Source organism: Sciurus vulgaris, assembly GCF_902686455.1.
Source record: "Sciurus vulgaris genome assembly, chromosome: 18".
Lineage (NCBI taxonomy): Eukaryota > Metazoa > Chordata > Mammalia > Rodentia > Sciuridae > Sciurus > Sciurus vulgaris.
This window is the reverse complement of record NC_136479.1, coordinates 34511037-34538307: the sequence shown is the minus strand read 5'-3', so window position 1 is coordinate 34538307 and position 27271 is coordinate 34511037. Positions and strand designations below refer to the sequence as shown.

At 53.7% G+C, this 27271-nt stretch overlaps 1 protein-coding gene across 3 annotated transcripts in view; it reads left to right on the top strand.

Moving 5' to 3' along the window:
- The first annotated feature begins 9129 nt into the window (after positions 1-9129).
- Positions 9130-27271, top strand: part of SRRM3 (serine/arginine repetitive matrix 3) — a 53613-nt gene continuing 35471 nt past the window's right edge. Inside the window, exon 1 of one of the 3 annotated variants that reach the window (XM_079121644.1) lies at positions 9130-9290. Coding sequence is in view for 2 of the 3 variants with exons in the window: in XM_079121645.1 (XP_078977771.1) it covers positions 16316-16339 (24 nt within the window). In the remaining variant the exon portion in view is untranslated. Of the gene's footprint in view, positions 9291-16227; positions 16340-27271 lie in introns of those variants that run through there. The other 2 variants (XM_079121645.1, XM_079121643.1) reach the window with 2 other exon arrangements.

Here is a 27271-nt window from a genome sequence, read left to right as displayed (position 1 = left end):
CGGATGGACGCTACCATCCAAGGAAGCCTCGGCAGCCATCTCTTCTGCCACCCCTCCCTGCCCACCCTGTGGGACCCTGTGGACCCAGGTGTGTGCCCCAGGCCTTCAAGGAGAGTTCACTGCGCACTCTGCAGGAGTGGAGGTCCCCTGCCAGGACACCTGCCCGGTGGACCTGGACACAGCAGGAGCCCAGAGCGGGATGGAGGGCTAGTGGTATAGGCGGTGGCTGGCAGGGACCTGCGAAGGAAGGAAAAGTGGTTCCAGACGGCAGCCATGGGTGAAGGAAGGGGCAAGGCCACCCTCTGCTGTCTGCTGTCCCCTAGCCCCCTGTCCACCCTTCTTCTCTCCCACCCTGACTTTCCTGTCCAAGGCATTTCTGAAAACTTTCACTGAAGGACAATATCCATGCCAAGAGCACAGACAAGAGACCAGGACCCACAGAGGCTGACACGCCCAGCACCCGGATCAAGACAGTACCTATCAGCCTTCCTGCCCCTCTCGTCACCACCCCTGAGGACAGCCACCCTCCCAACTCATCACCCGATAGGTGAGTTTTTGCCTATGGTCACTTTTCACCCCCATGCCTGAGTCCCTCCGCAACCCAGGAACAGGGCCCACTCCTCCCTGGGCCCCGAGAGGTGAGAGGAAGCTATGAGGTGAGGTGGCCTGTCCCCACAGCTGGCAGACAGAGGATGATGGTCACAGATGCCTGTTGGGGCTCCAGAAGTAATGCCTGAGGGATTTCCGGGCTGGATATAGCTTGATAGCAAATAATTAGCTTCCGTGAGTGTTAGTCAGGGCACTGTTGGCTGCTATAACAAATAAACCCCCAAACCTCAGGAGCTTGCCCACCTTATTTCTCATGCTCCAGGGGGTCTTGTGAATCCTGCCAGGGGCCCTTGAGGGAAAAGAGAGAAAGAGGGCAGATGTGCCCCAGGAGGAGGTTCCTTGGGAGGGAACTGGTCAGGTGGCCTTATCTCCATGCTGACGAGAACCCTGGAGAGGCAGGCCCTGGTGGGCATTCCTGTCCCACTGACAACTTAACCCTCTGGAAGGTAGACACCTCCGCCTCATGGGAAGGGGGGGCCCAGCGAGGATGCACAGCCCCTGCATCCCGCCGCAGCTCCACCCAGCAGGTAGAGTTCACTGGCTCCATGCCTGCTTAACGCCTGTGATGAATTCTCATTCACGCGCCCATCTGCAAATTAGTTCAGGAATGGATTCATTCCCTCATTTTCCCTCTGCACGCATCTGCACCTCTTGTAAGACCCATTTGAGGCCCAGGGGCCTGAGAACAGCTGGGCCAGCCAGGGTCACATGGCCGCCATGGGACAGCTCAGAGCTAGTCAGGCTCTGAGGTCTTCAGAAGTCCTGCGGAAGCAGGGAACTTGCTGAGGAACCAGGATATTAGCAACTTGGTTCTGGAAGATATGTCCCTCTAGCAGGACGGGCCTGCCTTCGAGGACCTGGGGGGCTTTAGACTTAAGAAGGAGGAGGCTCTGGGGCTTGGTGGGGCTCAAATCACCCTCCCAAGTCCACGCAGCCTGGGTCTGACTCCAGACACACTATTCTGACACACCCTCCTTACCCTGTGGGCCCAGCTCAAGACTCCTCTGTGCTGAGACAGGGACCTGGACTTGTTGTGAACAACTCCAGGATCTGTGATTTAGGGACAAATGTGGCTTTGGGTCACAAAGAGTTTGATTCAAGTCATTGACAAGGATGCTTACGGCTTAGGTGGCCATGGGAACGAGCCACTCTGACCCTCAGGGTTCCCATCAGTGAGCCTGGACAATGATCCCCACCTCAAGATCCACTGCAAGGGTTAGAAGTAGTGAGGACGAAGCACAGTCCCTGGAATACAGTAGTTCTCAAAGACACGGGTCTCTGTCACGAGCCAGGCCCAGGCTGAGAGTAGACCTGAGTCTGCCAGGGACTTGATTCCTGGGATGGCCTCAGGCCAGGGATAGTGTTGAACCATTAGGACAGTGAGAGACCTAAGTGGCTGGTGGGGGGTGGCAGCAGGGGAGGGGGACCTGGTGTGCACAGAGGAAGGTCTCACGTAAAACTCTAAGGCAGAAGCCGGGTGCAGCGGCACTCACCCGTAATTCCAGAGGCTCGGGAGACTGAGGCAAGAGGATCACAAGTTCAAGTCCAGGCTCAGCAATTTAGCGAGACCCTAAGCAGCTTAGTGAGACTGTGTCTCTAAATAAAAAATAGAAAGGGCTGGGGATGTGACTCAGTGGCTAAGTGTCCCTGGGTTCAATCCCTGGTACCAAAAAAAATAAATAAAAAACCTCTCAGGCAGAGACTGGCAGAGCCCCAGCCTCCCTTCCTACACCTCCTCCCAGATCCCAACATTCCCTTGTCCAGAGGATTTGTACCCTCTAAAAGGAACCTAGCCAGGGCAATGCTTAATCCAGGGCCATGGCCCCCATGGTGGGTTTCCAAGTAAAGGAGAGGAGAGGGGAGGCCAGGGGAGGCGGAAGGAAGTGCAGGGAGCTGCCGCCTCTGCTCATTGTTTATTGACGATCTGCTTCAAGGTCAGCCCTGCCTGTCTGCCGCGAGGGACTCCTCAATTTCCCAGGCTCTGCAAAGAGAGAGCACACTGTGCGGTGACGAGGAGCAGGACATGGAGAGCAAGAGACCCGGGGCACCTGGCCAAGACCCAGGCGACAGGGAAAGAGGCAGTGTGACCCCCTGTGGTCTCCGAATACCGTCTGTACCCAGCAAGGTGCTGGGTGCTGAGTGAAGGGCAGCGAGGAGGCACAAAGGAGGCCAGGGCAGGGGAGGAACGTGGATGTCCAGGTTTGTCCTTCAGATACAAGGCCCTTCCTCCAACCCCCACCCCATAGGCTAGGACTGGAGGAGAACCATCATGATCAGAAAGAAATTCCTTCCTAACAGCCCTCAGAGACAGTGTTGATAGTCACATTTGACAGATGAAGAAACCGAGGCTCGGCGGGGCTCACATCACTTTCCCAAGTTCACACGACTGAGAGGCAGCAAATCTGGGTTAGGGCATGGGTCTGCACGGACCCCACTATTCTGACGTGTCCTCCTTACCCTTTGGGCCTCTCAAGACTCGCCCTCCTGAAGTAACTCTCAGAGTGTTCCAGGAGCTTCTTTGCAGGACATTTTAGGACCTTGGCCAGTCTCCATCCCATCTGTATAGCCAAAGGCAACGGCTATACTTTCAGTCAGCCAGGAGGGCACCAGGCACTTGCTCACTCAAGTCCAGGTGGCCTCTGACTATCATCTCTCAGTTATATGTATTGGATAGCTTTGCACAAAGTCCCCTGGAGTGGAGTTCCAAGGGACTAATTTTGCCTTCTGGGCCTTTCCCTCCAGTGAGATCAGGATCAAGCAATAATTAAACATCTACTACATGCCCCATGCAGGACCTTTGGCAAATGTCTGCTTGTGCCTGAACCCTGCCACCCTCCTGTGGCAAACCCATGTGATCTGGACATGCTGCTGACTTTGGACTGGGACTTTTGAGCAATGTTGAGACTTTGGGGACTCTTAGAGATGAACAAAATGCATTTTGCATTATGAGGTGGACATGAGTCTTTGGGGACCAGGGGCAGAATGTTATGATTGGGATCAGAAACGACCCCCAGGGCCATGTGTTAAAGGCTTGGTTGTTAGCCTGGGACACTATTGGGTGCTCCTGAGCCCAAAGGATAAGGAGGATGTATCAGAATAGTAAGGCCTGTGATGCTCCTTTAGGAGGTAGGGCTCCTTGGAGGAAGTAGGTCATTCACTGGGGGAGTCTCTCTCTCTCTCCTTCCTGACTGCCATGAGGCAAGCAGCTTAGCTACCCCCTTTGCTCCCCGCATGATGTTCTGCTTTACTATAGACCTAAAAGAAACAGAGCCAGCCAACCAGGGACTAAAACCTCTGAAACCATGAGACAAAATAAACCTTTCCTTCTTTAAATTGATTTCTCTCAGGTGTTTTGTCACAGCAATAGAAAGATGACTAATAATCCACTGAAAATCTCTAAGCAATCCTACTGGATGGCATGTGAGCAGAAGAATTAAGGATTCAGGCCTGCACGAACTTATAACCCACAAACTTGTGAGATGAAGTGAACGAGTAGTTGCTCCAAGTCATGGAGTTTTGGTGTATTTGTTACACAGCACTGGATAACCATTACAGCAGATCCAGAGTAAGGCTCAGGCACGGACGCATTTAACAAGAACTTGAGATGGTTCTAATACACAGAGTCACAGAAACACTTTGAGAAGCACCAGAAAAAAGTGACCAGCTCCCAGGCTGAGTGCCCGTAAGGTGTGAACCTATATCACATCATGTAGAAAGATAAACTGGAAGAGACAGGAAGAGCCAGAGAAGAGAGTGGAGTAGGTGGTTTGGAGAAGAGGAAAGAGAACAGCTTGGAGACAGAGACAGAAAATCAGATGACTCGAGGCAACAATGATTCTTACTTCCTCCACACTGACACACAGGTGATATGGGGACAGATGTGACCAGCCCTGCTTGTGAATCTCATCTAGACACAAAATATCACAGAGGGAGCCACAGAACAAGCAGAATAAAAGAGACTGAGCAGGGCCATTACAGGATCCAAGTGACTCTACCAGGCCAGCAGGCGAAGAACACCAGCCTGACCTGGCCTCTTGACAGAGGGCATTTCTTGCTCTTGCCTCTGTGCACGAGCCCCTCGAAGGGCTGACTAGGCACAGGGGAAGGGGGCTGCCCGGAAGAGGAGTTCACCCTGGAGGTGAGTGTGGAAGCACAGGGGAATGGACAGAGGCGCCACAGGTGGGAACAGCACTGGTAAATGTCAGTGGGGGCACAGGGCCAGGGAGAGGAGATGGGAAGGTGGGTGGCAGCGAGTGAGTCTGGATGTGGGGGAAGCTGGGGAGCAGGAATCCACTCCAGATGCGAGGCACTGAGTCAGCAGCTTTACCCCGCATCTACTTTGGAAGGGCTTATTCATGGCACGGTTGTTTTCTGATGGCAGAATATCAGACCAACAAAATGTTGGCTGGTGAGGCCAGGCAGAAGATGGATTGAGAAAGCAGCGAAGCGTGTAGACATTCAACCAACAAATACTTACTGAGCATCTACTACGTACCGGAGCTGGGAACAGAGCAGTGAGCTAAGTCCTCGGCCACTTGGAACTCAAGAACTAGAGTGTGAAGACAGAATCAAACAGAGGATGAATAAGACAGCAGATGGCAATAAGCAAAAATAAGGGGATTTCATAGAAGATGGACAAATGACCAGGAGGCACATGAAAAGAAGCTTGTCCTCACTGGTCGCTAGGGAAGTATAAGTCAAAAACCAAAGGAGATAGCATGGCATACCCTCTAGGACAACCATTGGTTACAAACATAACAAATATTGGTGAAGAAGTGGAGAAAATGAAAGCTTTGTGCATTGCCAATGGGAAGGTACCACGGTGACGGCACTGTGCCAACAGCCTGGCCATTCCTCCAACACTTAAGCATAGAATGAACATTCGATCCTGCAAGTCCTCTCCAGGTTGTACTAGTCACCTTTCCATTGCTGTAACAAAATACCTGAGAAAATAAATCTAAAGGAGGAAAGATTTATTTTGTCTAACAGTTTCAGAGGTTTCAGTCCCAGCTCAGCTGGCTCCTTTGCTTTGGACCTGAGGCATGGCAGAGTATCATGGCAGTGCGAGCAAGTGACAGAGAACCACACACCTTGTGGCAGCTGGGAAGCAGATAGAGAGAGGAAAGGAGAGAGAGAGAGAAAGAGAGAGAGGCACCAGGGACAAGATATAAACTTCAAAGACATACCCCCAGAGACATGCACTAACCAGGACTTACCTCCACTGGGGACCAAGCCTTTAACACGTGAGTTCTCATGGAATGATCCAGATCCAAACTATTACACGGACATATACCCCAAAGGACTGAAAGCAGGGTCTTGAACAGATATGGGTACACTCAGTTTCATTAGCAGCATTATTTGCAATACCTAAAACATGGAAGCAACCCAAGTGCCCATCAACAGATGAGTGGACCCTGGCTCACCCACGCAGGGAATATTTTTCAGTCTTTAGAAAGCAGGAAATTCTGTCTACATCTCAACATAAACTGTGAAGACGTTATGCTAAATAAAATAAGCCAGTCACAAAAGGACACTACTGTATGATTCCGCTTAAATGAGGTCTCTTGGGCAGTCCAACTTAGACAGACAGAAAGTAGAATGTGGGTTCCAGGGTCTGGAGGAAAAGAGCCTGCAGAGGGAGTGTTTCATGGTGCAGAGCTTCAGTTTGGAAAGATGAACAATATTTTGGAGATGGACGACAATACGACAACGTGAATGTACATAATGCCACTGAACCCTTGCATTGGAAATGGTTAAAATGCAGTGTTATGCCTCCTTTACCATGATAAGATTTTTAAGAGGTAAAAAGGGGGTCCAGCAGGGAGGTACTGTTTTATATGGGGAGGTCTTGGAAGGATTTATCAACCAAGCACCATCTGAGAAAGACACAGATTGTGCAGGAGAGGGAGATACAGGGAAGGTCTAGTACCAAGGCCAGGCCCAGGCAGACCTGTTGGGGATGAGGAAGAGGACAGAGTCCCAGGAGATGAAGATCCACAGGCAGACTAGAGGGACTGCAGGGCTGAAGGACTCAAAGTGTTCCGACTTGGGATTCAGACTCAGGCCAGGGGAGGTATACTGCTCAGGACCCAGAAGGAAATAGCCCCCTCCAAAGGTTTAATCAAAGGGAGCCTGGTAAAGGGACTGCATAGAGGTGCCCATGAGGACACAAGAGGGGCCCAGTGCCCCAAGTGCCACAGGGAGGTAACCAAAAGCCAGAGCTTGGCCAAAGCTGGAAAAGAGGCCAGTGGATGGGAGTTGGAGGGGAATAAACCCCTCCCCACTCTCTCCTCCCACCCTCTGCTCTCCTGGTGATGCCCCCCACTTGGGTGAGCCCCATCAGAAGCCTAGAGCAGGGGAGCCTGGGTAATCCGTCTGCAGAGCTCTGTCTCCCAAGGCCCAGGGCAGAGAACGGACCCAGCAGAGCAAAGCAGAGTAAAGCCAGCACAGATGGTGCTGCCATTTGTTGAAACGAGTTGAAGGAGGGCAGGAGCACTTTTGGGGAAATTAGCAGGCTGAGCAGGGAAACCAAGGTAGAGGTCTAGCCCTGTGAGCCAGGGCAACAAACATGGGGACCAAGAGACAGCACAGGTTTCCTGGGCTCCCCCAGGGACTGAAGGCCTCAAGGCAGCTGGGGACGTTTGCTTCCGGCTTGCAGGCTCCCCCAAAGTACCTCCCACTGGCTGGGTGTGGTGACGCATGCCTGTAATCCCAGCAGCTTGGGAGGCTGAGGCAGGAGGATCCCAAGTCAAAACCAGCCTCAGTAACTTAGCGAGACCCTGTCGCTAAATAAAAAATTAAAAGGGCTGGGGATGTGGCTCAGTGGTTATGTATCCCTGGGTTCAATCCCTGGTACCAAAAAAAAAAAAAGGGTACCCGTGAAGCCAGGGAGGCAGGGGCTGCTGAGGCCCACCAGGGGAGGACAGGAGAGGGTGAGCCAGCGGGGTAGTGTTCCCAAGCACTAGTTCCAAAAGACTGGAAGCCAAGGCTGGTTTGGCTGCAAGCCAATGTGGCAAGGTTTCACAAAGCCAACTTCAGTTAAGGAATGGGCTTAACTGAGGGGAAAGGACGCCATGTCCCTGTACCTCTTCTGGCCCTCCTCCACCCCTCTCCACACACCCAGCCAGGGCTGCTCAAGCCAGAAAAGGGCCACAGGGCCTCTGGGGGTCTCTCCCAACCCTTGATCTGCCTTCTCCCTGCGCTTCCTTGGGAGGCCCAGACAGCAGGAGGGCAGCTCCTCCCGGAAAGGGGGAGCTTGCTGACTGGAGCCTGGATGGCCCGAAGCCCCTGCAGATGAAATATTCATGCAGCCAGAGGCAGGAGACCAGCTGAAGGCTCGCCTTTGGGGCTATGGGGCTGCATTACCGCTGCCAGCAGCTGTAACCCACTCCTCTTCTCCACCCTCAACCTTTGTTCTGCAAACAGGATCATAACACACACACACACACACACACACACACACACACACGAATTACACACTACCAAGACACAGGAAGGTGAAGAAGAAACCTGGAGAAAGAAAGAGGGAAGGAGAGGAGACACAGACTCCAGAAAGATAGGGGTACAGAAACAGACATATAGACACAAACACACCCACACCCACACAGATGCCCAGAGACGGACCCAATGTCATACAAATATTTCCTAGAATCTGCACCCCAAGTGCAGCCCACCTGGACACTGGGCCTCTCTGTCCAGCAGGGGGTGCCCGCAGAGGGAACACTCTGATCCCTTTCTCAGCTATCTACACCCCTGGAGAGGTAGGAGCTGGCAATGAGAACTGGGTCTCACACAGGTTAACTTGCCTCACCCCTTATCTGAGGCTCCAAGGTTCCGGGGTTCCGAGGTTCCGAGGCTCCGGCATTTCTAGCCCTGCCCCCTGAGACAGCATTGTAGACACCTCTGCTGGGCTCCAGGCAGGGTCCGCCACGTTCCTGGCTTCCACTCATAAAAGGTCTCTGGGCTCCCCATGCCCCCAACCTGAATTTTCTCCATTCAGTCTGCTCACTGAAAGGGCTAAAAGGGAGACGGGCGGCCCAAGGTCATGCTAACTTGAATTCAAGTTCCCATATTCCAAACCCAGCAATCTCGAAGGCACAGTGATTCCATTCTCAAGACTCTCTTCCCATTGAGTTGTCTCCCATCCTCCACACGACCTGCCTCGAAGCATAATGACAAGAACATCCTAAGCATGTCCCCTAGCCGGACCCCAGAGTCCTCTCAGACGCCAACTGCGTGGACCGCCCTGGAAAGGACTCTGGATATCGAGTGCCGCACTCGGATCTAAATTGATAACCTCCCTTTCTCCAGGTGCCTCTCGAGACTGACGTTCCCCACCTGCAAGGGGTGGAGATGTCCCCCGCGGTGGAGCATCCTGCCCCGACGCCTGTCTCCTTACCTTAGTGGCAGTGGCGATGGCTCTCCAGGCCTGAAGAGGGCGCTGTGGGCGCTGGGCCGCTCTAGCCGGCGGGCGGGCCCGGAGCCGGCTCTATGGCTGTGCGCTGTCCAGCATTTCAGCAATCGGCAGCGGCAGCGGCGCCCGCGGGAAGACGGAGGGCGCGGGGCCGCGGGGCCCGTGGAGCTGCTGAGTCGAGCCGAGCCAAGCCGAGGAGGCGGCCCGGACCTGCGGGTCGGCGGGGCCCGGCTCCAGTGCCCGGGAGAGCGCGGTGGTCAGCGGAGAGGTGAGAGCCCCAGGTGGGGCGGGGGCATTTCCCAGAGGGGCTGGGGCTGGGCTGAACCTCGGGCCTCCCCGGCCGGTGACCAGGGTCTGCAGGCCCCGGAGCAGAGGGTCATTGTTGGGGGACTGATAGAGTTCTGTCCAGGGGTGTGAGGCACCTGGGGAACGGATATGAACGTTGTTCTTTTCACAGAGAGAGATGGGGAAAGTGAGAGCCCTGCGGGGTCATGGGCAGGACTCTCCTGGGCATAAATGATCATGGCCCTGCCCATGAGGGTGACAGGGAGGCCCCCGTGCGCAGGCTAATTGCCCTCCCCCAACTGAGGAGAAGGACCTGCTCCCAGGGAAGGGAGAGACAAATGCAGGGACCCTGTGGAGATGCTGGTCACTGGCAGGGGTGGAGGGAGCAGGGCCCCACCTGGATGCTGGGCCTCTGTCCAGCAGGGGGTGCCCGCAGAGGGGACAGTCTGGCCCCTTTCCCAGCTATCCAAATGCCCCTGGGGAGGCAGGAGCTGGCAATGAGAACTGGGTCTCACACAGGCTGGCATTTACTCTCACACTGGGAAGAGGATGGAGGACACAGATGAGAAAATAGCCACTAGGAGTTTGGGAGGAGGGTTCTCAGTGGCCTCTCTGGATTCTCAGAGAGAGTTGCTAAAGCCTAGAGCGGGCCCAGCCCCATGATAAATTCTTGGTAAAGAGAAAGGCTGAGAAAAGGGGCGCAGCCTCTGCCTTGCCACCTCCTCCCCTCCCTCCCAGGGCCCCTGCCTGGACAATGTGAAGCCTCCTGCAGTTCCTACTCCTGGCAACATGTCCACTGTGAGGACAGATCTGGGGAGAGTAAGGAAAAGCCACCCAGGTCTGATCTGACACTCCAGAGTCTATGCTCTGTCCCAGCCATAACTTCTCACTCCCCCAAGAACCTCACTCACTCGCCCATTGGGGGCATGGGCTGGTCTTTTGTCCTATGTCAAGAGAGAAGGCAGGTACTTTGATGGAGAGCAGGACAGGGGTTGGACAGTTCCTCTGTCCAGGGGGCATCTTAAGGTCATGGTCCCAATTTGTGCCAAATTCTTCCCCAGCCAGAAATAGGACCAAATTGGCTAGGAAAGTGCTCCCACACAAAACCAAGTTTTGGGTTTCTTAACTTTATGCCCCATCCCACTCTCCTGTGAGGGGTGGAGGAGGAATTCTTGCAGAGTAACTGAAGAATGAATTGGGCTTTCAGGAGTGGGGGTGGGAGGATTGGGAGTCATGGACTCTAAAGTCAGAGAGGCATGGGATCAAATCTAGGTTATGTGACCTCAGGTAAGCCACTTAACCTTTCTAAGCCTCTTTTCCAATCTGCAAAACAGGGATAGTGTTAACAATATCCCCTCTGCTGTGGAAAGACATTATCCAAATAATGGATGAGAAACTACTTTTAATCTGTAAGATGCTGGATGAGTATTAGTAAATAGAACATAGTAAGAATTCCTTAAGGAGGGACTGGATAAAGGTGGGAAAGTGTTCAGCAATCCTTGAAACTTGTCTTTTTCCTCCTAGAGGAGGTGGACAGTGGTCAAGGGCATCGTGCCAAGCTCCATACTAGGCACAATGCTACACTGGGCTCAGTAGGTCCTCACAAAAGCTTCCCATGGAAGTCATCATTGTCCCTTTTTCAGAGCTGAGAAACAAGGCTTGAGTGACTTTCCCAAGGTCATGATGTCACGCAAGCTGTCTTCCCTGGGGCAGAAGTGTTTGTTGACAACCTGTCCCAACCTCTTGATATCAAGGCTCAGTTAAATGCCAGTTTATTGATTCATGATGCCAGATTTACAGGTGGGGAGCCCGAGGCACATGGGTGAGACCATGCAGTGTGGTAGAGATGACACCCCCAAGGTCACTGGGATATCTAGAGGTAGAATATTCTCTGAATGGCAACTGGCTGCCCCCACCCATGCCCACCATTGTCCTACCAAAAGGAGAGTCCAGGTCTGACAGGCCCACCTGCTCACTGCTGCACCTACATCCCACTTCCTCTGCCTGAAAACCTCTTGCTGACCTCAGCAAGCCTGTGACTGCCTGACCCTTTTCAAGTGCTCAATCTTCACCCCCTGAGATGGCCCATGGTCACATGCAGCTGCCAGCACAACTGGGGTCAGTGTCCCGTACTACCTGCATCTCCTCTTCTGTCTCCTCTAGGGACAAAGTCAGAGCTCCTCCTATTCCAGAAGTCAGCCTTATCAGGGGCGCTGGTAAGGAAGTCGGTAGGCAGCTTCTCTTCTTCCCGCCTGCACACACTCGGACTCCTTGCCCATGGGTCTGACCCTTCACATGAATATTTTCATCCCATTCTCTTGTAACCTGGCCCCAATGGCGCTGCTGCCTCCCTCTCACGGAGAAGCAAAATAAGGTCTAGAAATCCAATGTGATGTCCTCAAGGTCATGGAGCAAGTCTTGGCATAACCAAAGCCCACTCCCTCGGGGCCCCTGGGTGGCTTCTGCAGTACCACATTGTCCTCACTTCTCCAGGCTTTCCTGGGTGAGGATCAACCAGGGCACTATGGGCTACAGGGAGCTGTGGGAGGTGATGGAGGAACTCAGCAACTTGGGGACAGGAATCTAAAGACATTCTTTCTGGGCCTAGTTCTCATCCTGGCTTTTTATGTGACCTTGAACATGTCCCTTCACCTCTCTGGGTCTCAGTGTCCCTGACCATAAAATGATAGGGTTTGACTGGATAATCTCCAAAGTCTCTGTCAGCACCAAGATTTGAAGACCTCTCTGATGTATGTATCTCTACATCAGGAAGCCTGTGGTTCCATCAGCAGAGGAGAAGTCACCTCCAGTGTTTCAAGGCTTGATTTATTCATTGCAGCTGAGATTCCAAATTCACCCGTCCCTCCTCATGACAGACGAGAAGTCCTAACTAAAGAGGAAAATACAACCTGAAGAAGCCCCCGGGGCTCACCTGGGGATCCCAGCACTCCAGCTGAGCCAAAATCAGGGCTCCCTGGTCCTGAATTTAAGGTGAACTTCAGAGACAGAAGATGCCCTCCACATTCTTCCTAGAATATCTCCCTCATCAGAACCAGGAGACCCCAGGACCCCAAGCACAGGTGCAGGGAAGAAGCAGGCGAGACAAGAGACACTGATTCATGGAGTTTGGGGGAGGAAAAGTGGTTCTGCAGCTGTTCTGGGCAGGAGGCAGGCTGAGAGGGATTAGCTCAGCATGGAGCTAGTCCAGGTGACAGGGAGACCAGCGAGAAATGGAGAGGTTCCTTCTCGGTTCCAGCACATTGGCCCAGTGAAAGACTGGGTAGCTCAAAGAGAGAGGACCCACTGAGGGACAGAGGGCTCAATGAAGAAGAAGCATTCAGGGAGGTGGTGCTCAGAGGAAACCTGCGGTTTGTGAGGTGGGAGGCTGAGTAAGAGGGAGAGAATAGGGGCCGAGATCGGTCAGGAGACCCAGAACAGAGGTCTTGTGTCCAACAGTCAGAAAACCCAGCCTGGCCCAGCCTCGGTCTTGTTTTTGTGTTTTCATTACTGGGTGTTGAACCCAGGGGGTACTCTGTCACTGAGCTGCATCCCCAGTCCTTTTTATTTTTTACTTTGAGATGGGGTCTCGCTAAATTGCTGAGGCTGGCCTTGAACGTGTGATCTTCCTGCCTCAGCCTCCCTAGTCACTGGGATTATAGGCATGCACACCCTCACTAATCACCAATGATTTCCTGTTCCTTCATTCTCTTCTGGGTCATGGGCTCAGGAGGACCACAGTGCCATCCCCAGAGGACCAGCCCTATTGGCCTCATATCTAGAATGGGGCTCTAAAGGGCCCTGAGCAAGTGAGCTAGCCCCCAACTCCCAGGACAACCCCTGTAGCTAAAAGCCATCAGCCTGCCGGTCTGCGGTGCTGCTTCCTCGGCAGGCAGCCGGGCCTCAGCCTCCTGCCGCTCTTGCCCTGGCCTGCTGCCCACTGCAGAGGCTACTGTGCCAGCCGAAGCTGGCGGGCAGTACCTGGCTCCCTCAGCATCCTGCCCAGGACTCTGAGGGCTACAAGGAGGCTGGGTCGAGTTCCCAGGACCCTGGGGTCTGGGCACCTTCCTCAGCTGGGACTGTGGCACTGAGCCCCCTCCCTGCATCGTTCCCCAGAGTCCAGGGTGGAGGCAGGTCAAAGCAAGCTGTGTTGATTCTCTTGATTTAAGAAGGGCATGTTTTCATTGCTCAAGACGGGGAATTCAGAAACCAAGGAGAAAATAAAACAGCATCCCACTGCCCAAAGATAAGCACTGTGAACGTGGTGGGGATCTCCTTGCAGGCTTTTCTCCACATGTCCATAGATACACAGAGTTAATGACTGGGAACCTGCTGTCAGGAGAGGTCTGGATCCGACTTCTCACTCTGTCATGAGCACCCTCTGATGTCTTTAAAGATTCTTCAAAAAGCATACCTTTTTTTTTTTCCTGGTGCTGGGGATCAAATACTTTTATGGTCATGGTCGTATCAAGGCCAGGCATGGGTGGAACCGCTTCCCAGGAAGCCAGTGAGAGTGGAGGATGGTGCCTGGCCTCTGCCCTGCCCCTTTGGGTGGGCACATCTTTGGGGTCTGCTGGCTGTAGGTTTCCCTGGGAGAGGATGGCCATGTGAGCTGCATCTGGTCAGTCAGTGGGCCTACCCCCTCGGGACTCTCTGCCAGGGACTGAGGCAGGGAGGAGCCAAAGCTACTGGTGGCGAGTTTGGAGGGTTGCACAACCCCTGGAGCAAGGACCCAACAATACCTCAGAGGAAAGAGTTCAGAACTGGAATTAGGTGATTCCTAACCTCCTGGGCTTTGATCTCCCCTGGGCCCCACATCCACCTTCAGGTCTGTTTCCTCTCCTGTAAAATAGACATCATAGTACCTGCCTCCAGGTGCTTTAAGTGGTGCAGATAATAGGTACGAAAGCGCCCCAAGAAAGATCAGATCTTGCAGGTTCCTGAGAGATGGTGAGCATCGTCTGAGTCCTGGAGGCTACACAGTGGCTGTTGAGGGAGCACTTCCTGTTTTCTGGGCACGGTATGAGCCTGAGGACACAGAGGTGAATCTGACACAGACCCCGACTTGAAGCACTCCTGGTGTGGTGGGAAAGGCAGGCGGTTGTGGGAACCGGCAGCCACGGCCCATTGAGGTTCTGGTAGAACTGAGTTGCCCACGGTAACGAGGGAGCGGTGGTATTTCAGTTGTGTCTTAGAGGCGGCCAGAGCAAGGACACTCCAGAGAACAGCACAGGCAGTGGCACAAAGGTATGAAAGTCCTGGCAGGGTGAGGGGGCGAATGAAGCAACAGACACAGCAGAACAGTGGGCATGCTAGGGAACAGAGGGCAGCCCGGGGGAGTGCTGGGCTGGGTTAGGCCTTGACGAACCTGAGAAACCACGTAGGAGCTGGAAGCTAGTTGGAAAGCAAGGAGAGTCCCAGAAACCTTGGCACAGCATCATGAAACCATCAGGCGGGCATGTCGGGAAGACCATGCCCTGCAGCAGGGTCAGGGAGAGGGATGGAGAGAATGGCACAGAGCCGGAGAGGAGCCGCTGGCTTCAGCTGAAGAGGGGCCACGCTGGCCCCTGGGAGAGTCGATAGGCGAGGTGTGTCTGTGCTCCGAGCTCGGCTCACCAGGGCCGAAGGAGGACCTGCAGGAAGGGGCAGGCCCAGGGACGGGGGCAGGAGGGAAGAAGGTGGCCTGCCCCCAGGCCCATCCCTGCTGATCACTTAGCCCTTGCTGTCAGACAGAGACCCCAGGTTGGGGGAGCAGGCTTCAGGCCTGGAAAAGCAGCCCTCTTCCGTCAGGACACCAGAGCGGGCTTCAGGCAAGGAGAATGGGATGCTCAGCAGATTCTGCCAGATTCTGGGCAGTCCTGTCCCCCTCCCTGTCTAGCCCTGTCTGACACACGCGTCCTGGTCCTTGTGACCTGCCCATTATTCTCCCTAGTGTACCTCTTTCTCCTCTGCCTCTCAAATGCTGTCTTCCCCTGCTCCTTGGACAACAGAGAGCAGATATGGCCGCTCATTCATTCATTCAGTTCTCCATTCATCAAACGTGCTTTGCAGCGCCTCTGAATTTGAAAGCTCCATTATCATTGTCATTCTCCAACCCCGAGGTGGACACTGGATAAAGAGAGGAATAAGACAGTCCTGGCACACGAGCATCTCTCCAGGCAGCAGGGAGCAAGGCTCATAAACCTGGAAAACTTCTGGATGGAAGGCTGGTTATTAGGGCGATCCGGCGGCAGCCAGGGCTCTGGTGCAGGGAGGGGCAGGCTGCCTGGTTGACTTCTGTGCTGGCTTCACAGATGGATCACACTGAATGAGGACAGGTTTGCCAGAGGGGACAGGAACCAGTGCTTGAGGCAGGAGAGTCAGAACCCAGGCCAAGGAGCCAAAGACCCAGCTGGAGAGAGAGGGTGCAGGGGGCCAGGGCCTTAGCACCTTCTCCCATGGGCAGCAGAGAGCTCAAGGAAGCAGGTGTTCCCAGCAGGTGAGTGCAGGCCAGAGCTGCTTCAGAAAGGTCGCCTCTGAAGGACAGGCACAATGTGGACAGATGGAGAGGACTGGGGGACTGCGGTGTGATTTCAGAACCTGGGTCACAAGGCCTGAGGCCAGCCTGGGATACCCAGAACCCCACAGCCATGGTCTGAAGGTGCCTCTGTATCCCTGGAACGGTCATGATAAGCAGATTCCTAGGACCCAGCCCACATGAACGAGGACGAATTAGTGTGGGGGTCTGGGGCTGGCTATTTTTAAAGCTCCCAGGTGACGATGTGCTGGGGCACCCCGGCCTTGCACACGTGGTCCCCTTTGCCCAGGGTGTCCTCCTTCCCTCTTCCTCTACCTCCTTGAACTTCGGGTGCTGCTCAGACATCTTCCATGTGATGTCTTATGCCAGGCTCTCTTCTGTGTCCCCAGGTGCCCGAGGCTGCTTCTGGCGTGTCCCCTCTCATTCTCTGTCCTCACGGTTGTTTACTCTTTGGTCTCGTTTGGCATTTCCAGCATGGCAGGTCCCGCTGCCTGATGTCAACACATCCCTTCCTCAAGGTACCCTAAGAAGTAGGAGGTCGTAGCTGAGGGAAGCGGCGGCAGCACAGAGAGGCTCTTGACAAGGCACACAGCCCCCAGCTCAGAGGCAGAGCTGCACCGTCCCAGGAGGCCCCTGGCTGGCTGCTCCCTGAGGTGGGGACCTATTCGCTTGTTGCTCAGGTGCTCGTTGTGCATCCTACAGGTGCTCCATGTTCCCACCTGTAGGATGGGTCAAAGGGTGACCGTTCCCTCCTGGGGCTGCTCTGCAGCTTGGGATGTCCGAGACCCTGATGGAGGTTTAAACTCTGAGGTGCTTGGTCCGGGGGGCGGGGTCGATGGCCGCCGAGGTGGGGCTTCCCTCTGGGATTTTAGGGTGGATCAGTTTCCCAGACAGGCCTTCTCAGCCTCTGCCGTGCTGACGTTCAGCCTCTCCCACAAAAGACCCTCTGGAACCTGACCAGGGACCTGGGGAGGGCTTGTGACTCGGACGGGGTTAGACACCCCAATAAAGATTCTGACCTGATGATCAAGCCGGGTGGAGACTCGGGCCACAGCTGCATGAGCCGTCCCCATTCCCAGTGTAACTGAAAGAGGCTCACCCCCTCCCAGTGCAGAGGACCTTCCTCCCACCCTCACCCACCATTCCTGCCTCCACCCGCCATCCCTTAGGAGCTGTGGGTTATTGTCAATGATGTTGTTAATTAACTGCTTAATTAACTATTTAGGCTAATCAGATTAATTGACATTAATTGGTTACCATTTGTCAAGGACCCTGGAAAGCTATGCCTCTCAGAGTTGGAGTGTGTGACTGGCGCTGGGCAGGGGAGTCAGGTGCTGTTGTCACACTGTAGAGCTGAGGGTGAGCAGGTGGCCGGCAGGGGCAGGGCCCAAGGGATGAGGGCTGCTGCCCAGAGACTGAGCACCTCCTGGCAGCTCTCAGGGCTGATCCCTGACCCATCGTCACCTCCTCTCCTCGATTGCAGAAAAAAAGGCTTGACAGGGACCAGGGGAAAGAGCAGTAAACTTTCTTTCCTGTGTCCCCAAGGGTTGTAAATACCTCAGAGGGGGAGAGACCTTAAAATTCTAAATAAGCCGTGATATAAGTAGGTCACTACATAATAACTGCTGGGACGCAGCATGCATATTCAGTCAAAAAAAGAAAGATGAGCAGTATAGGGTGGATAAAATATGCAAAATATTAAACTGTGATAAAATGATCAGATTTGCATTATTTAGTCAATTACAGCCCCTCAAACCCATAGTACATTTTAATGCCTATTTAAAAACACAACTTACGGTTTTAAATTATAGCACTTGAAACAACAACATAAAAAAGCTACTATGAAATGCATCCTACGTTTCAGGAAGAAAAAAGGCCAACCCATTCAAAAATGGGAGTGTGAGTCTGTCTTCAGAGACATTCTCTCAGGATCAAATGGCTTCTGGGTCAAGTCCAATGCTGGGCTGGGATTCAAGAGCCTCCAGTCTTGCCTCAACTTTCCTACGGACTCCAGGATCCCTTCTTTCTCTGGGCCTCAGTTTCCTCCATGGCGAATCCCCAGCCTGTCTTCTTAAGAGATTGTTTCCATGGAGCAGAGGTGCAGACATCCAGGATCCTGGAGATGCATCAAACGTGGGGCAGGGAAGCAGTGGGGTTGTGGGTGGTGGGAGGGTCAAGCTCCCAACCTGCAAGGGGAGCTTCCTGCCTCCCCAGCAGGAAGAAGGGCTCCTAGTTTGGTGACAGAAGTCTAGCATGGTAAGGGAAGACCTAGAGAGTGAATATGGGGTCTCTCCCCATTTACTGCCCAATCCTGCAGCCCCCGGGGGAGGAAGGACCGGGAGAGACTGGAGGCTGTTGCCTAGCAACAAGAGGCGCATCTGGATCGATGGGAAAGGCAGGCGATGCTCCAGCCCCCAGCCCGGCTCTCTCTTTGATCTCAGCCAGCCCAGCAGGAACCTGGGGGGGATGCCCAGGGCGGCCTGCCTGATTAGAGCTGAGTCAATAGAGGGAATTTTCCATAATGAGATTGTGTGGGCAGTGGAGGCAGCTGTCCCTGGCTTCTCCCTGCCCTCTCCCTGGTGGGTGGAAGGGGCCTGTCTGTCTATCCAGCACCCACCCTTCCTACCTATAGCTCCTGGGGCAGGGGGGATACCTCGCTCCCAAATTTGATTCTTCTCAATCTTGGACTGCCAGGAACTCACAACCCAACCTTCCCAGAGCCTACCTGTATCCAGGCCCCTGAGTTCCAGATAAGAGAAGCCAAGACCCCTACAGGAAAAGGGATCTGGTCCACCTTGCTTCCCCAACCTGGCTCCCAGGTGCGACCTGAGAGGGTCTGGTCCTGTTGAGGGGATGGGGTGGAGAAGGAAGGGATGAAGCTGAGGGTAGCACACGGGCTCCTCCAGTTTCATGGCAGTGTTTCCCCGAGGCCACCTTGCAGGGTATCCTCAGGGAGCATGGAGACCTAACCCAGGGCCTCTGGTTTGTACCCTGGAAAGACAAAGATCTCCACGCCCCACAGCCCATCCTGTCAGTGACAGCTCCGCAGTTCTTCCTCAGGCTAGGCTGAAGCTGTTCTTTGGGGATATCCCCCAACCCTTCCCCAAATTCCTAGTCCAGCTCAGGCACTCATGGGTAAGCTGCTCCCCATCTGGAAGGTAACGGTCTCCCTGAAGGTCACAAGAACCCCCAAGGAAGAGCAGAGCAGGCTGGTTGGAGCAGATTCCTGAGATTAAAATGTCACTTGCTTCTTTGACATCAGTTCTGTCTATACACATCTGTCTACTGGGTTGAATGGTCTGTATTCATTTTGGTGGCCAATATTGCCTGTTCTGGTCTATTCCACTAGGTCTTTATGACTGGAGTGCCAGGTCCCTGTTGTCCTGTGTTGATAAAGCTCATCTAAACTGACTCAGCTGGGTCCATCCCATTTGTAAGGCTCTGGCTGGCCTGTCCTGGGCTACAGTGGTCTGTACTGGTCTCGCCTGGGCTGTATGGCTTGTACTGTGCTCACTCGGTCGGAAGCATAGTGCTCCACAGAGGCCTCCTTGTCCCTGGGGACCTACCACCCCAGACTTCTGCTCTGGGAATCCAAATTGGAGTGACATAGTTAAGGACCCTCAGCTGGTGGGCAGGAGCCTGGGTGCTCAGCAAGACCTTCCTGTCTGTCCAGAGACAGAGCTTATGGAGTTGGTGACAGTGTGGCCTGTGCAAATGTCAACACGCAGAGCCCGGTGTACTGACAGCAGTGACCAAGGACCTGTCCCATCAAAGTTTTTGGACACCGCAGTGGTAAAATACAAACTAGAAGCTCTGTGTCAGGGCAAACTCAGGCTGGACTCCAAGAGATGTTCACAGATGGCTGCCCTGTGCTGGGCCTGAGGGACAGAAAGGTAGAACAGCCCAGTCCCTGCCCTTAGAGAGCCCTCAGCTGGTCAGGGAGCAAACCTGACAGCAGGCAAGTGCTGGCAGAGGCAGCCAGAGGGTGACAGCAGAGGTGCATCCCCCTGGACATCCTTCCAGAAGGTCAGAGAAGGTTTCACAGAGGAGGTGATGCTTGCCTGGGGTTGCAGGAAGAGTGAAAGAGGAAGGACATTCCAGGCACAAGGAACAGCATGCGAGTCAGGTGCTAGCCTGGGGCTGGACAGGTCAGGACCCAGTGCCGGTGAAGCTGCCTGGGCTTTCTCCAGCAGTCAGCAGGCTCACCTCCTGCCTGGCCTGCCCTGGGTACCCCATCTGGGCTCTGATAACTTCACCTGCTCAGCCACCCCCATCAATACCACAGACCAAGGCTGCAGGGAAGGAATCAGGCCAACCCTTGCTGGGCATGGCTGGACCCAGCCCTAGACTACATAGAGGAGAGTAGGAGAGGGGCCACCAGGGATGCCACCAAGGCACCTGGTGCTGTGCCAGCAGCCACATGGACCAGGCGCCTAGCTCTCCTGGAACCAGCCCTCCAGCCTGGGGGCTCTGGCCAAGTTATTCCTCCAGCTCCAGCAGGGGCGCAGGAAGCTCCAGCTGCTGAATAATTGAAAGGAAGGCTTTCAGCTTTTCTCCCTCCCCCAGCGCAGCGTCTTCTGGAGGGTTGGGTAACAAACAGCAGCGCCGGCACCTCCCCAGAGAGACTGCAGGGAGGCAGAGAGGAAGCTTGCTGGTAACCCTCTCACTGCCGCCACATGGACCGTAGGTGTGGGCTGGTGTCTGTGAAAGCAACCTTAGCAGCCCACTAGCCATCGCGAGTTCATACTGGTTTGGAATGGTACAGTTTCTACCAAATCTGATTTATGCTTCTTCTGTATTTTCTACTCATACCTGAGGTGGTTTAGACTGGTTGGCATAGTTCATGGGCAACAGTCACAGCTAGTACTTATTACATAGAACTTATGGTGCATATATATTAATCTCTTCATCCCCACAACCATCCTGAGAGGGGCTCCTTACAGCAATTCCAGTTTGCCAATGAGGAACAGGACCACTGAAGCTAAGTCACTTAGGGGCACACAGGAAGGAATCTGAACCCAGGTAGACAGAGCTGGCTCTTTTGTTACTCACTGATCCCAACAGGTCTTTCTCAGTTGGTGTGGACTAACCTATTTTTTAGGATCAGACCTCCCTCCAAAGGACAGGGACAACCAAGATGAGGGTACCAGGCTACAAGAGAGATCTTTCCAAAATGAAAATCTGGTCATGGTCTCCCCAGCTCAATACCCTGCAATGGCTCCCTATTGCCTGCAAAGTGTGCCTAGCTTCTCAGCCTGGCCCTAGCTCCTCTCCTGTCCTCTTGGGATTGCTGCCCCAGCCATGCACTTCCCTCTCATCCCACGTGCCTCCAGACCCTACAGGACATCCTTCCTCCCCTTCTTTGTTCCTGGAATTCCTTCTTACGTTTCAAATCCCTCCTCCAAGAAGACCTCCCAGCTACGCTCCTCCCCACATAGCCCAGCTCAGTCCAACGTCTCTGCCACACCGCCTCCATCCCATCATCAGTGCCTCTCCCCTGCATTTCCCCCTTGTCCTCTGAGCACCAAGTAGCCACCCAGGAAATGGGTGACTGAATGCATGACTCTGCCCTACAGCTCATGGGGTATCTCTGGGTGCCCTGGCCCTGACTCCCCAGCCATCCCTCTTGGGTGGGGAACATGGGAGCTCCCCATTCATTGCAGCAGCAGCTGCTATGGCCACTGTTTGTCCTGCCCCCATAACATGTCAGTGTCACTGTGCAGCCTGGCTTCCAGGAGTTGGGGGTGGGGAGGGACCCACCTAGATTCCTTGACCACAATGGAGATGGCTTTTCCAGCCCCCAAAATATATTGACCACCTTTTGCTCATCTTTTCCGAGAGACCCAGACTTAGTTTCATGTATGTTTGTCAGTTCAGTCACGTTTCTGACAGTTACAAAGAAGCTTCTTCCTCCAGGAAACCCAGGAGGCGTATCCCTGTTCACCCCTTCTCCCCGTGCTGGGCTTTTTCCAGTGTTCACAGTCCTCACCTTCACAGGATGCCACTTCCTACATCTAGCATCCCAGCATCCCCTGGCCCCTGGACCTTGCCATGCCCTGGGCCTCAGCCTGGAGAATCCCTGCCTAGACACCCCATTCCTTACCTGGGGAAGACTCATTTCCAAAGGGCCATTTCAAACATCGTGCCCTTTTCAAAACCTTCCCTGATCATCCCAGCAGAAGAAGACCCTCTCTGGTCTCCTTTTGCTCCCCCACACTGGGAGTGGGGCAGGGAAATGGTATCAGGACCCATCTCCATACCAAGCTTATCACTGAACAAAAGAATGAGTGACCCACCAAGCCACAAGGTGGGGGAGTGTCCTCCCCATGTTATAGGTGAGAACAGGCTGGGGGCATTTCAAAGACTCTGATCAGCTAGGCAGAAGTGGCGGAGCCAGAATTCAAGCTAAAGCCTTCTGACTTCAAATCCAGAGCTCCTTTACTAGTGCCCCAGTCATGGGTCCAGTGGGGGACTGCAGGAGGACGTAGTGTCAATAAGGAGGCTATGTTGTGTGTGACCACGACCTTTGAGAGTGTGAAGACCCTGTCCCCAGGGAGGTGGGTCTCTGCAGGCAGGGACAGGGAAAGGCGCTTCTAGAGCTGAAACGGTGAGGTGGGTGCTGTCCGTGGTGCTGAAACCCGCAGGAGCCGCCGGTTTGCAGAGGCCAGCGGCAGTGAACGGGGAAATGGCCCAGGTCATCTCAGCAAGCTCCGCCCCACTGCCTGGGCGTGGCCTCTGCTCTCTCCTCCTCCCTGCACGTACCCTCCCCAATCAGAAACCTCATTCACTCCAGCTCTGTGATGATGACACCCAAATCAAGCCCAGATCTCAGACTCATCAGCACCAGACTCACCACCTGAGGCTCCCTAGACAGCTCCACCTGGATGTCCAGGGACTCTTCACAGGCACCACATTCAAAACAGGACAGTCACCACTGACAACTAATAATGACCACCCAAACCACTTGTAAGACATTCACTGTACACCAGGTACTGGGATCAAAGATCACGTGCGTTCATCCTTTACCACAAACCTTTGAGGAGGATGCAATTATTACTTCCATTTTAGAGGCAAGAGAGTTTAAGTCCCATGCCCAAGGTCACCCAACTCCAAAAGAGCACAGCTCCATCTCCCCTTCAAATCAGAGATCTCCAGGATAGGGTTGCATCATTCCTCAGACCTATCTGTGTCCTCTGCTCACTGAAGCCTGTTCCCTCTCCCCCAGATCAGACCAGGGCACTACTGACCTGAGCATCTTCCTCGTCTAAGCCCCAAGATGAGTGATGACCTTATTAGCTGAAAGGCCTTGGTGCCTGTCGGCAGCTGAGTTTCTGGAACAGATTGGACCCAGCCACATGGATGGGCTGTTTCACCTTCAGTTAATCACCAGCAGGGCTGGACTGGCAAGTACCAGTGTCCAGTCTGTGGCCCATCCTCTCTGTGGCCAGACCTGCTTAGGAGAGTCAAGTGGGGCCTGTGGTCAGGAAGAAAGCCTAGGGATCCCCCCATCGGTCCTCTGGCCTTTTAACCATTTCCTGATTGGCAGAAGGGGGAGCATGCCCCTGGTGGGCAGGCATTAAATTGGAGCTTCATGACTTAATCTGCACATGGGTTCGCTGGCTCTAACATTGGACTTGCCCTTGGGATCTTGCCAAGCACTGGGAAAAGCCTCAGCTGTGCTCCAGAGGTGGACAGTGTGGCTCTGGTTACTGGCTACCTCCCGCAGGAAGGGGTGGGTTGAAGGATTAGTGGTATGCATACAGAGTTAGTGTGAACCAGACTTCCTGTGTAGGAAAGGACCTATGGGGCCTTTGAGTCTAACCCTTTCATTGTCCAGAACAAAGTCCAGAGAGGGTGAGGAACTTATTCAAGGTCTCACAGCCAATCAGCAGTAGACAAAAGAATTCCTGTTTGCTGCTTTGCCTCCAAAAGATGCAGTGTTCATGTCCAAGGATGAAGAGATGTTAGGGTTAGGGTTAGGGTTAGGGTTAGGGTTAGGGTTAGGGTTATGGCTCTAGACTCCTTATTACCACTTGACCCCATCAATCCCTTATCCTCAACACACCCCCAGTTTACCCTCCATGTTTCCCATCACAGTAAAGGGCTGCATCGTACACCTGGTTACCCAAGCTACAGACCCAGGGTCACCAAGATGCTTCCCCTACCCACTACCTGTCAATCATAGGTCCTGCCAAATTGAGTCATTTTTTCCCCTCAAATGCAGCAGGGCTCACCTGCTGCAATATCTGCATCTCCTGCCCCCACCAAGTAGACAGGGATGTGGACACTTCTCAATTTCTCTTTGACCACAATATACTGCTACTTTTAGAGAACGAGGATTTGTCTTGTTTGTCTCTAAATCTCAGCCTTTTACAGGGTAGAGCCCAGAGTGGATGCTGGGGGAGTGTTTGTTGAGTGACTGAGTGATATATTATCTATCTCCTGTTTGAATAGGGAGCTCACTCCTCCTGGGATGAACTCCTTGGTTTTAAAGAGTTTGGGTTGTTAGTAAACAAAACAACTCTTTCAGACTCAGCTGAACTTGATGCCAGGTAACTCCCCTGCAGGAGTCCTGACTTTGTCTTCTGGAGCCATCTAGCCTGGCTGGGACTTTGATCCAAGGACCAGCAGCATTGGTGTCACTTGAGGACTTGTTAGAAATGCAAATTCTCACCTGGCTTGGTGGGGCACACCTGTAATCCCAGCAACTCAGGAGGCTGAGGCAGGAGGATTACAAGTTTGAGGCCAGCCTCAGCATCTTAGCAAGACCATGTCTCAAAATAAAAAATAGAAAGGACTTGGGATATGGCTCAGTGGCTCACTGGTTAAGCACCCCTAAGTTCAATTTCCAGTACAAAAGAGAAAGAGACAGAGAGAGAAAAGAAATGCAAATTCTCAGGCCCCACCTCCGATCCACTGAATCAGAGACTCTGGGAGTGGTACCAGCATGTGTGTGTTAACAAGCTCCCCACATGATTCTGATGCTCCATAGAATTTAAGAAGGCTGCTATAGACCACTGCATCCCAATCGCTGGTCCATAGATGGGCTGCAGCAGAATTACCTGGGGAACCTTATCAATCTCACCCCCAGAGATTTTGATTCAGTAGATCTGGGGTGCCTTGCAGATTGGCATACAAAATATAGGACACCCAATTAAATTTGAATTTCAGATAAACAACGAATAATTTTTTAGAAGTATATCCCAAATATGAAGTTCATGAAATTCAAATTTAATTTAACGAGGCATCCTGTGTTTTTATTTGCCAAATCTGGCAACCCTCACTGGAGATCTCGACTTCTAACAAATTTCTCAGTGGAAGTTTCGACCAGGTTTGACCTAAATCCTTTCCCATCCTTCAAATGTTTGAAGATGGGGATTCTGGCCACCTGTCTATTCGGATAATCTCCCGCCTCCAGGCAGGACATCTTTGTTGGTGTGGCTGAAGCCTGTACATACTTCTGACAAGCTGCATTCCGTTACTGGCTCAAATGGAGCCTGTGATCATTGAAAATCCCTAAATCCTTCCTAAATATACTCCTTCCAACTATGTCTACTCCATTCCCATTCTGGAAGGTTAGTCTGGATCCAGCTCCTGCGTGGCATTTCTCACTATTCATCTCCACCTTTTTAGCTACTTTCCATTTTTTCCATCTGCTGAGTCCTCTTAGACTCTGACTCTATATTTATGATCCCTCCCAGATTGTGTCCTAAGCGAATCCGACCTTCAGGCTATTAGCGTTCCAACCAGTCGATAGTGAACGTACTGGGTCAGACACCGGGGAGGATGGAGTGCCGTGGTCCTCCATTTCCGAATCTCTGTTCAATGCCTGCGTCTAATGTGACGCTGACCCATTAATCCGCTTCCTTCGAGTGTAGCTCCATCAGTCGACCAATGGCAACAGTGCAGAATAAAACTGAGTGTCCCTTATCCAATATACTTGGAACCAGAAGAATTTCAGATCTTAAATGTGTTCAGGGTTTGGGGACGTTCACATGTTCGTGATGAGATGTCTTGGGGATGGGACCGTGAAACTCATTTGTATTTTCTATGTGCCTGGATACACAGCCTGCGGGTAATTTTACACCATCTTTTTAGTGCCCCACGTTTTAACTGCAGCCTGTCCCGCGAGGTCAGGGGCGGAACTTTCCACTTGTGGGGTCATGATAGCTACTTGATTCGTTTCCAATTCCAAAGCATTTCGGATTTGGGATTTCTGTATGGGCGCCCACCAGCTCAATGCCTCCTTTGCCTTACGAGGTCTCGCGATGACTTAGGAAGACAGTGCCAGCTGCCTCCAGAGAGACCCCGTGTCTGAAGTAACCCCCTGGTCTGTGGGACCAGCGATCCTGAGTTGGAAGTGAGCCTGGGGTGCAGCGTGTCATTCTTAGCTCGGCCTCTCCTCCAGGGGGCCAGGGGTCATCCTTTGAATGACCCGGCTCAGATTCCTGCCAGGTGCCTCCACACTAGGCCAGGTGACATTGGTGGAATCCGCCATCGGTCCTAGTGAGAATCCAGAGTGCACCCGCCAGCTCCTGCCTTCACACCGCTGCCCTTGGCCCTCAGTCATCTCTGCAGCCCAGCAATGTCACCCAGGCATTCTCCAGGGACAGGGACAGAACTGCTCAAGGCTTGGATGCCTGGGTGCATTCAGAAGCATTGGTCAGCTTTCCCTCCCTGCTCCCCAAGCTCCAGGGTGGGGTCAGGGGGCAGATGTGCACAGCAGGTCCCGGGCTGGAGCCTCGGGCCTGCTCCCCTTGGGCCTGCTCAGGGGCTTCCTGCAGTGCCCAGGGCTGGGGAGGCTCTGAGAAGCTGGGGTGAAGCGTCGGCCCCTCCACAGAAGGGGCTCAGGAGGGAGGCCGGTGCAAACAGACTGAACCCCAGGATTTAATGTCCTGGAGGTGGACAAAGGCCGAGGGAGCGCCAGGAGGGAATGACTCGAACTTCCTGGGAGAGGGGAAGACTTCCTATAGGAGGTGACATTTGGGCTGGGCTCTGAAGGATGAGGTGACGCTGTCTCCCTCCGTGGAGAAAAAGAGAAAAGAAATTCCAGCCAAGGGGAACAGCCTGGGTAAGGCACAGAGGAGGAGGGCGGCCCCGTGTCACCCAAAGCCGGGCAGAAGGCTGCCTTGGGCGGGGTGTGGCGAAGGATGAGCGTTGGGCTGTCCTCAGTGGCAGAGTGCCTGCCCCCCGCCTGTGCAAGGCCCTTGGTCTGATCTGCAGCCCTATAAGAAAAGGAGTGTGCGCCAGGGGTGGCTGCGCGGGGCAGGGGCAGGAAGCGCAGGGCCAGCAGCCGGGCCTCCCACGCGGCTGTCTCTCCTGCTCAGTTGTCCTTGGTGGTTCAACTCGCGCTCCTCAAGCGCCATGTGGGTCAGGCACAGTGTTGCTCTACGGTCGGGCAGCAGACCTGTGGCCCCACAGGGATGCGGACAGGCTTCCGGAAGGTGACA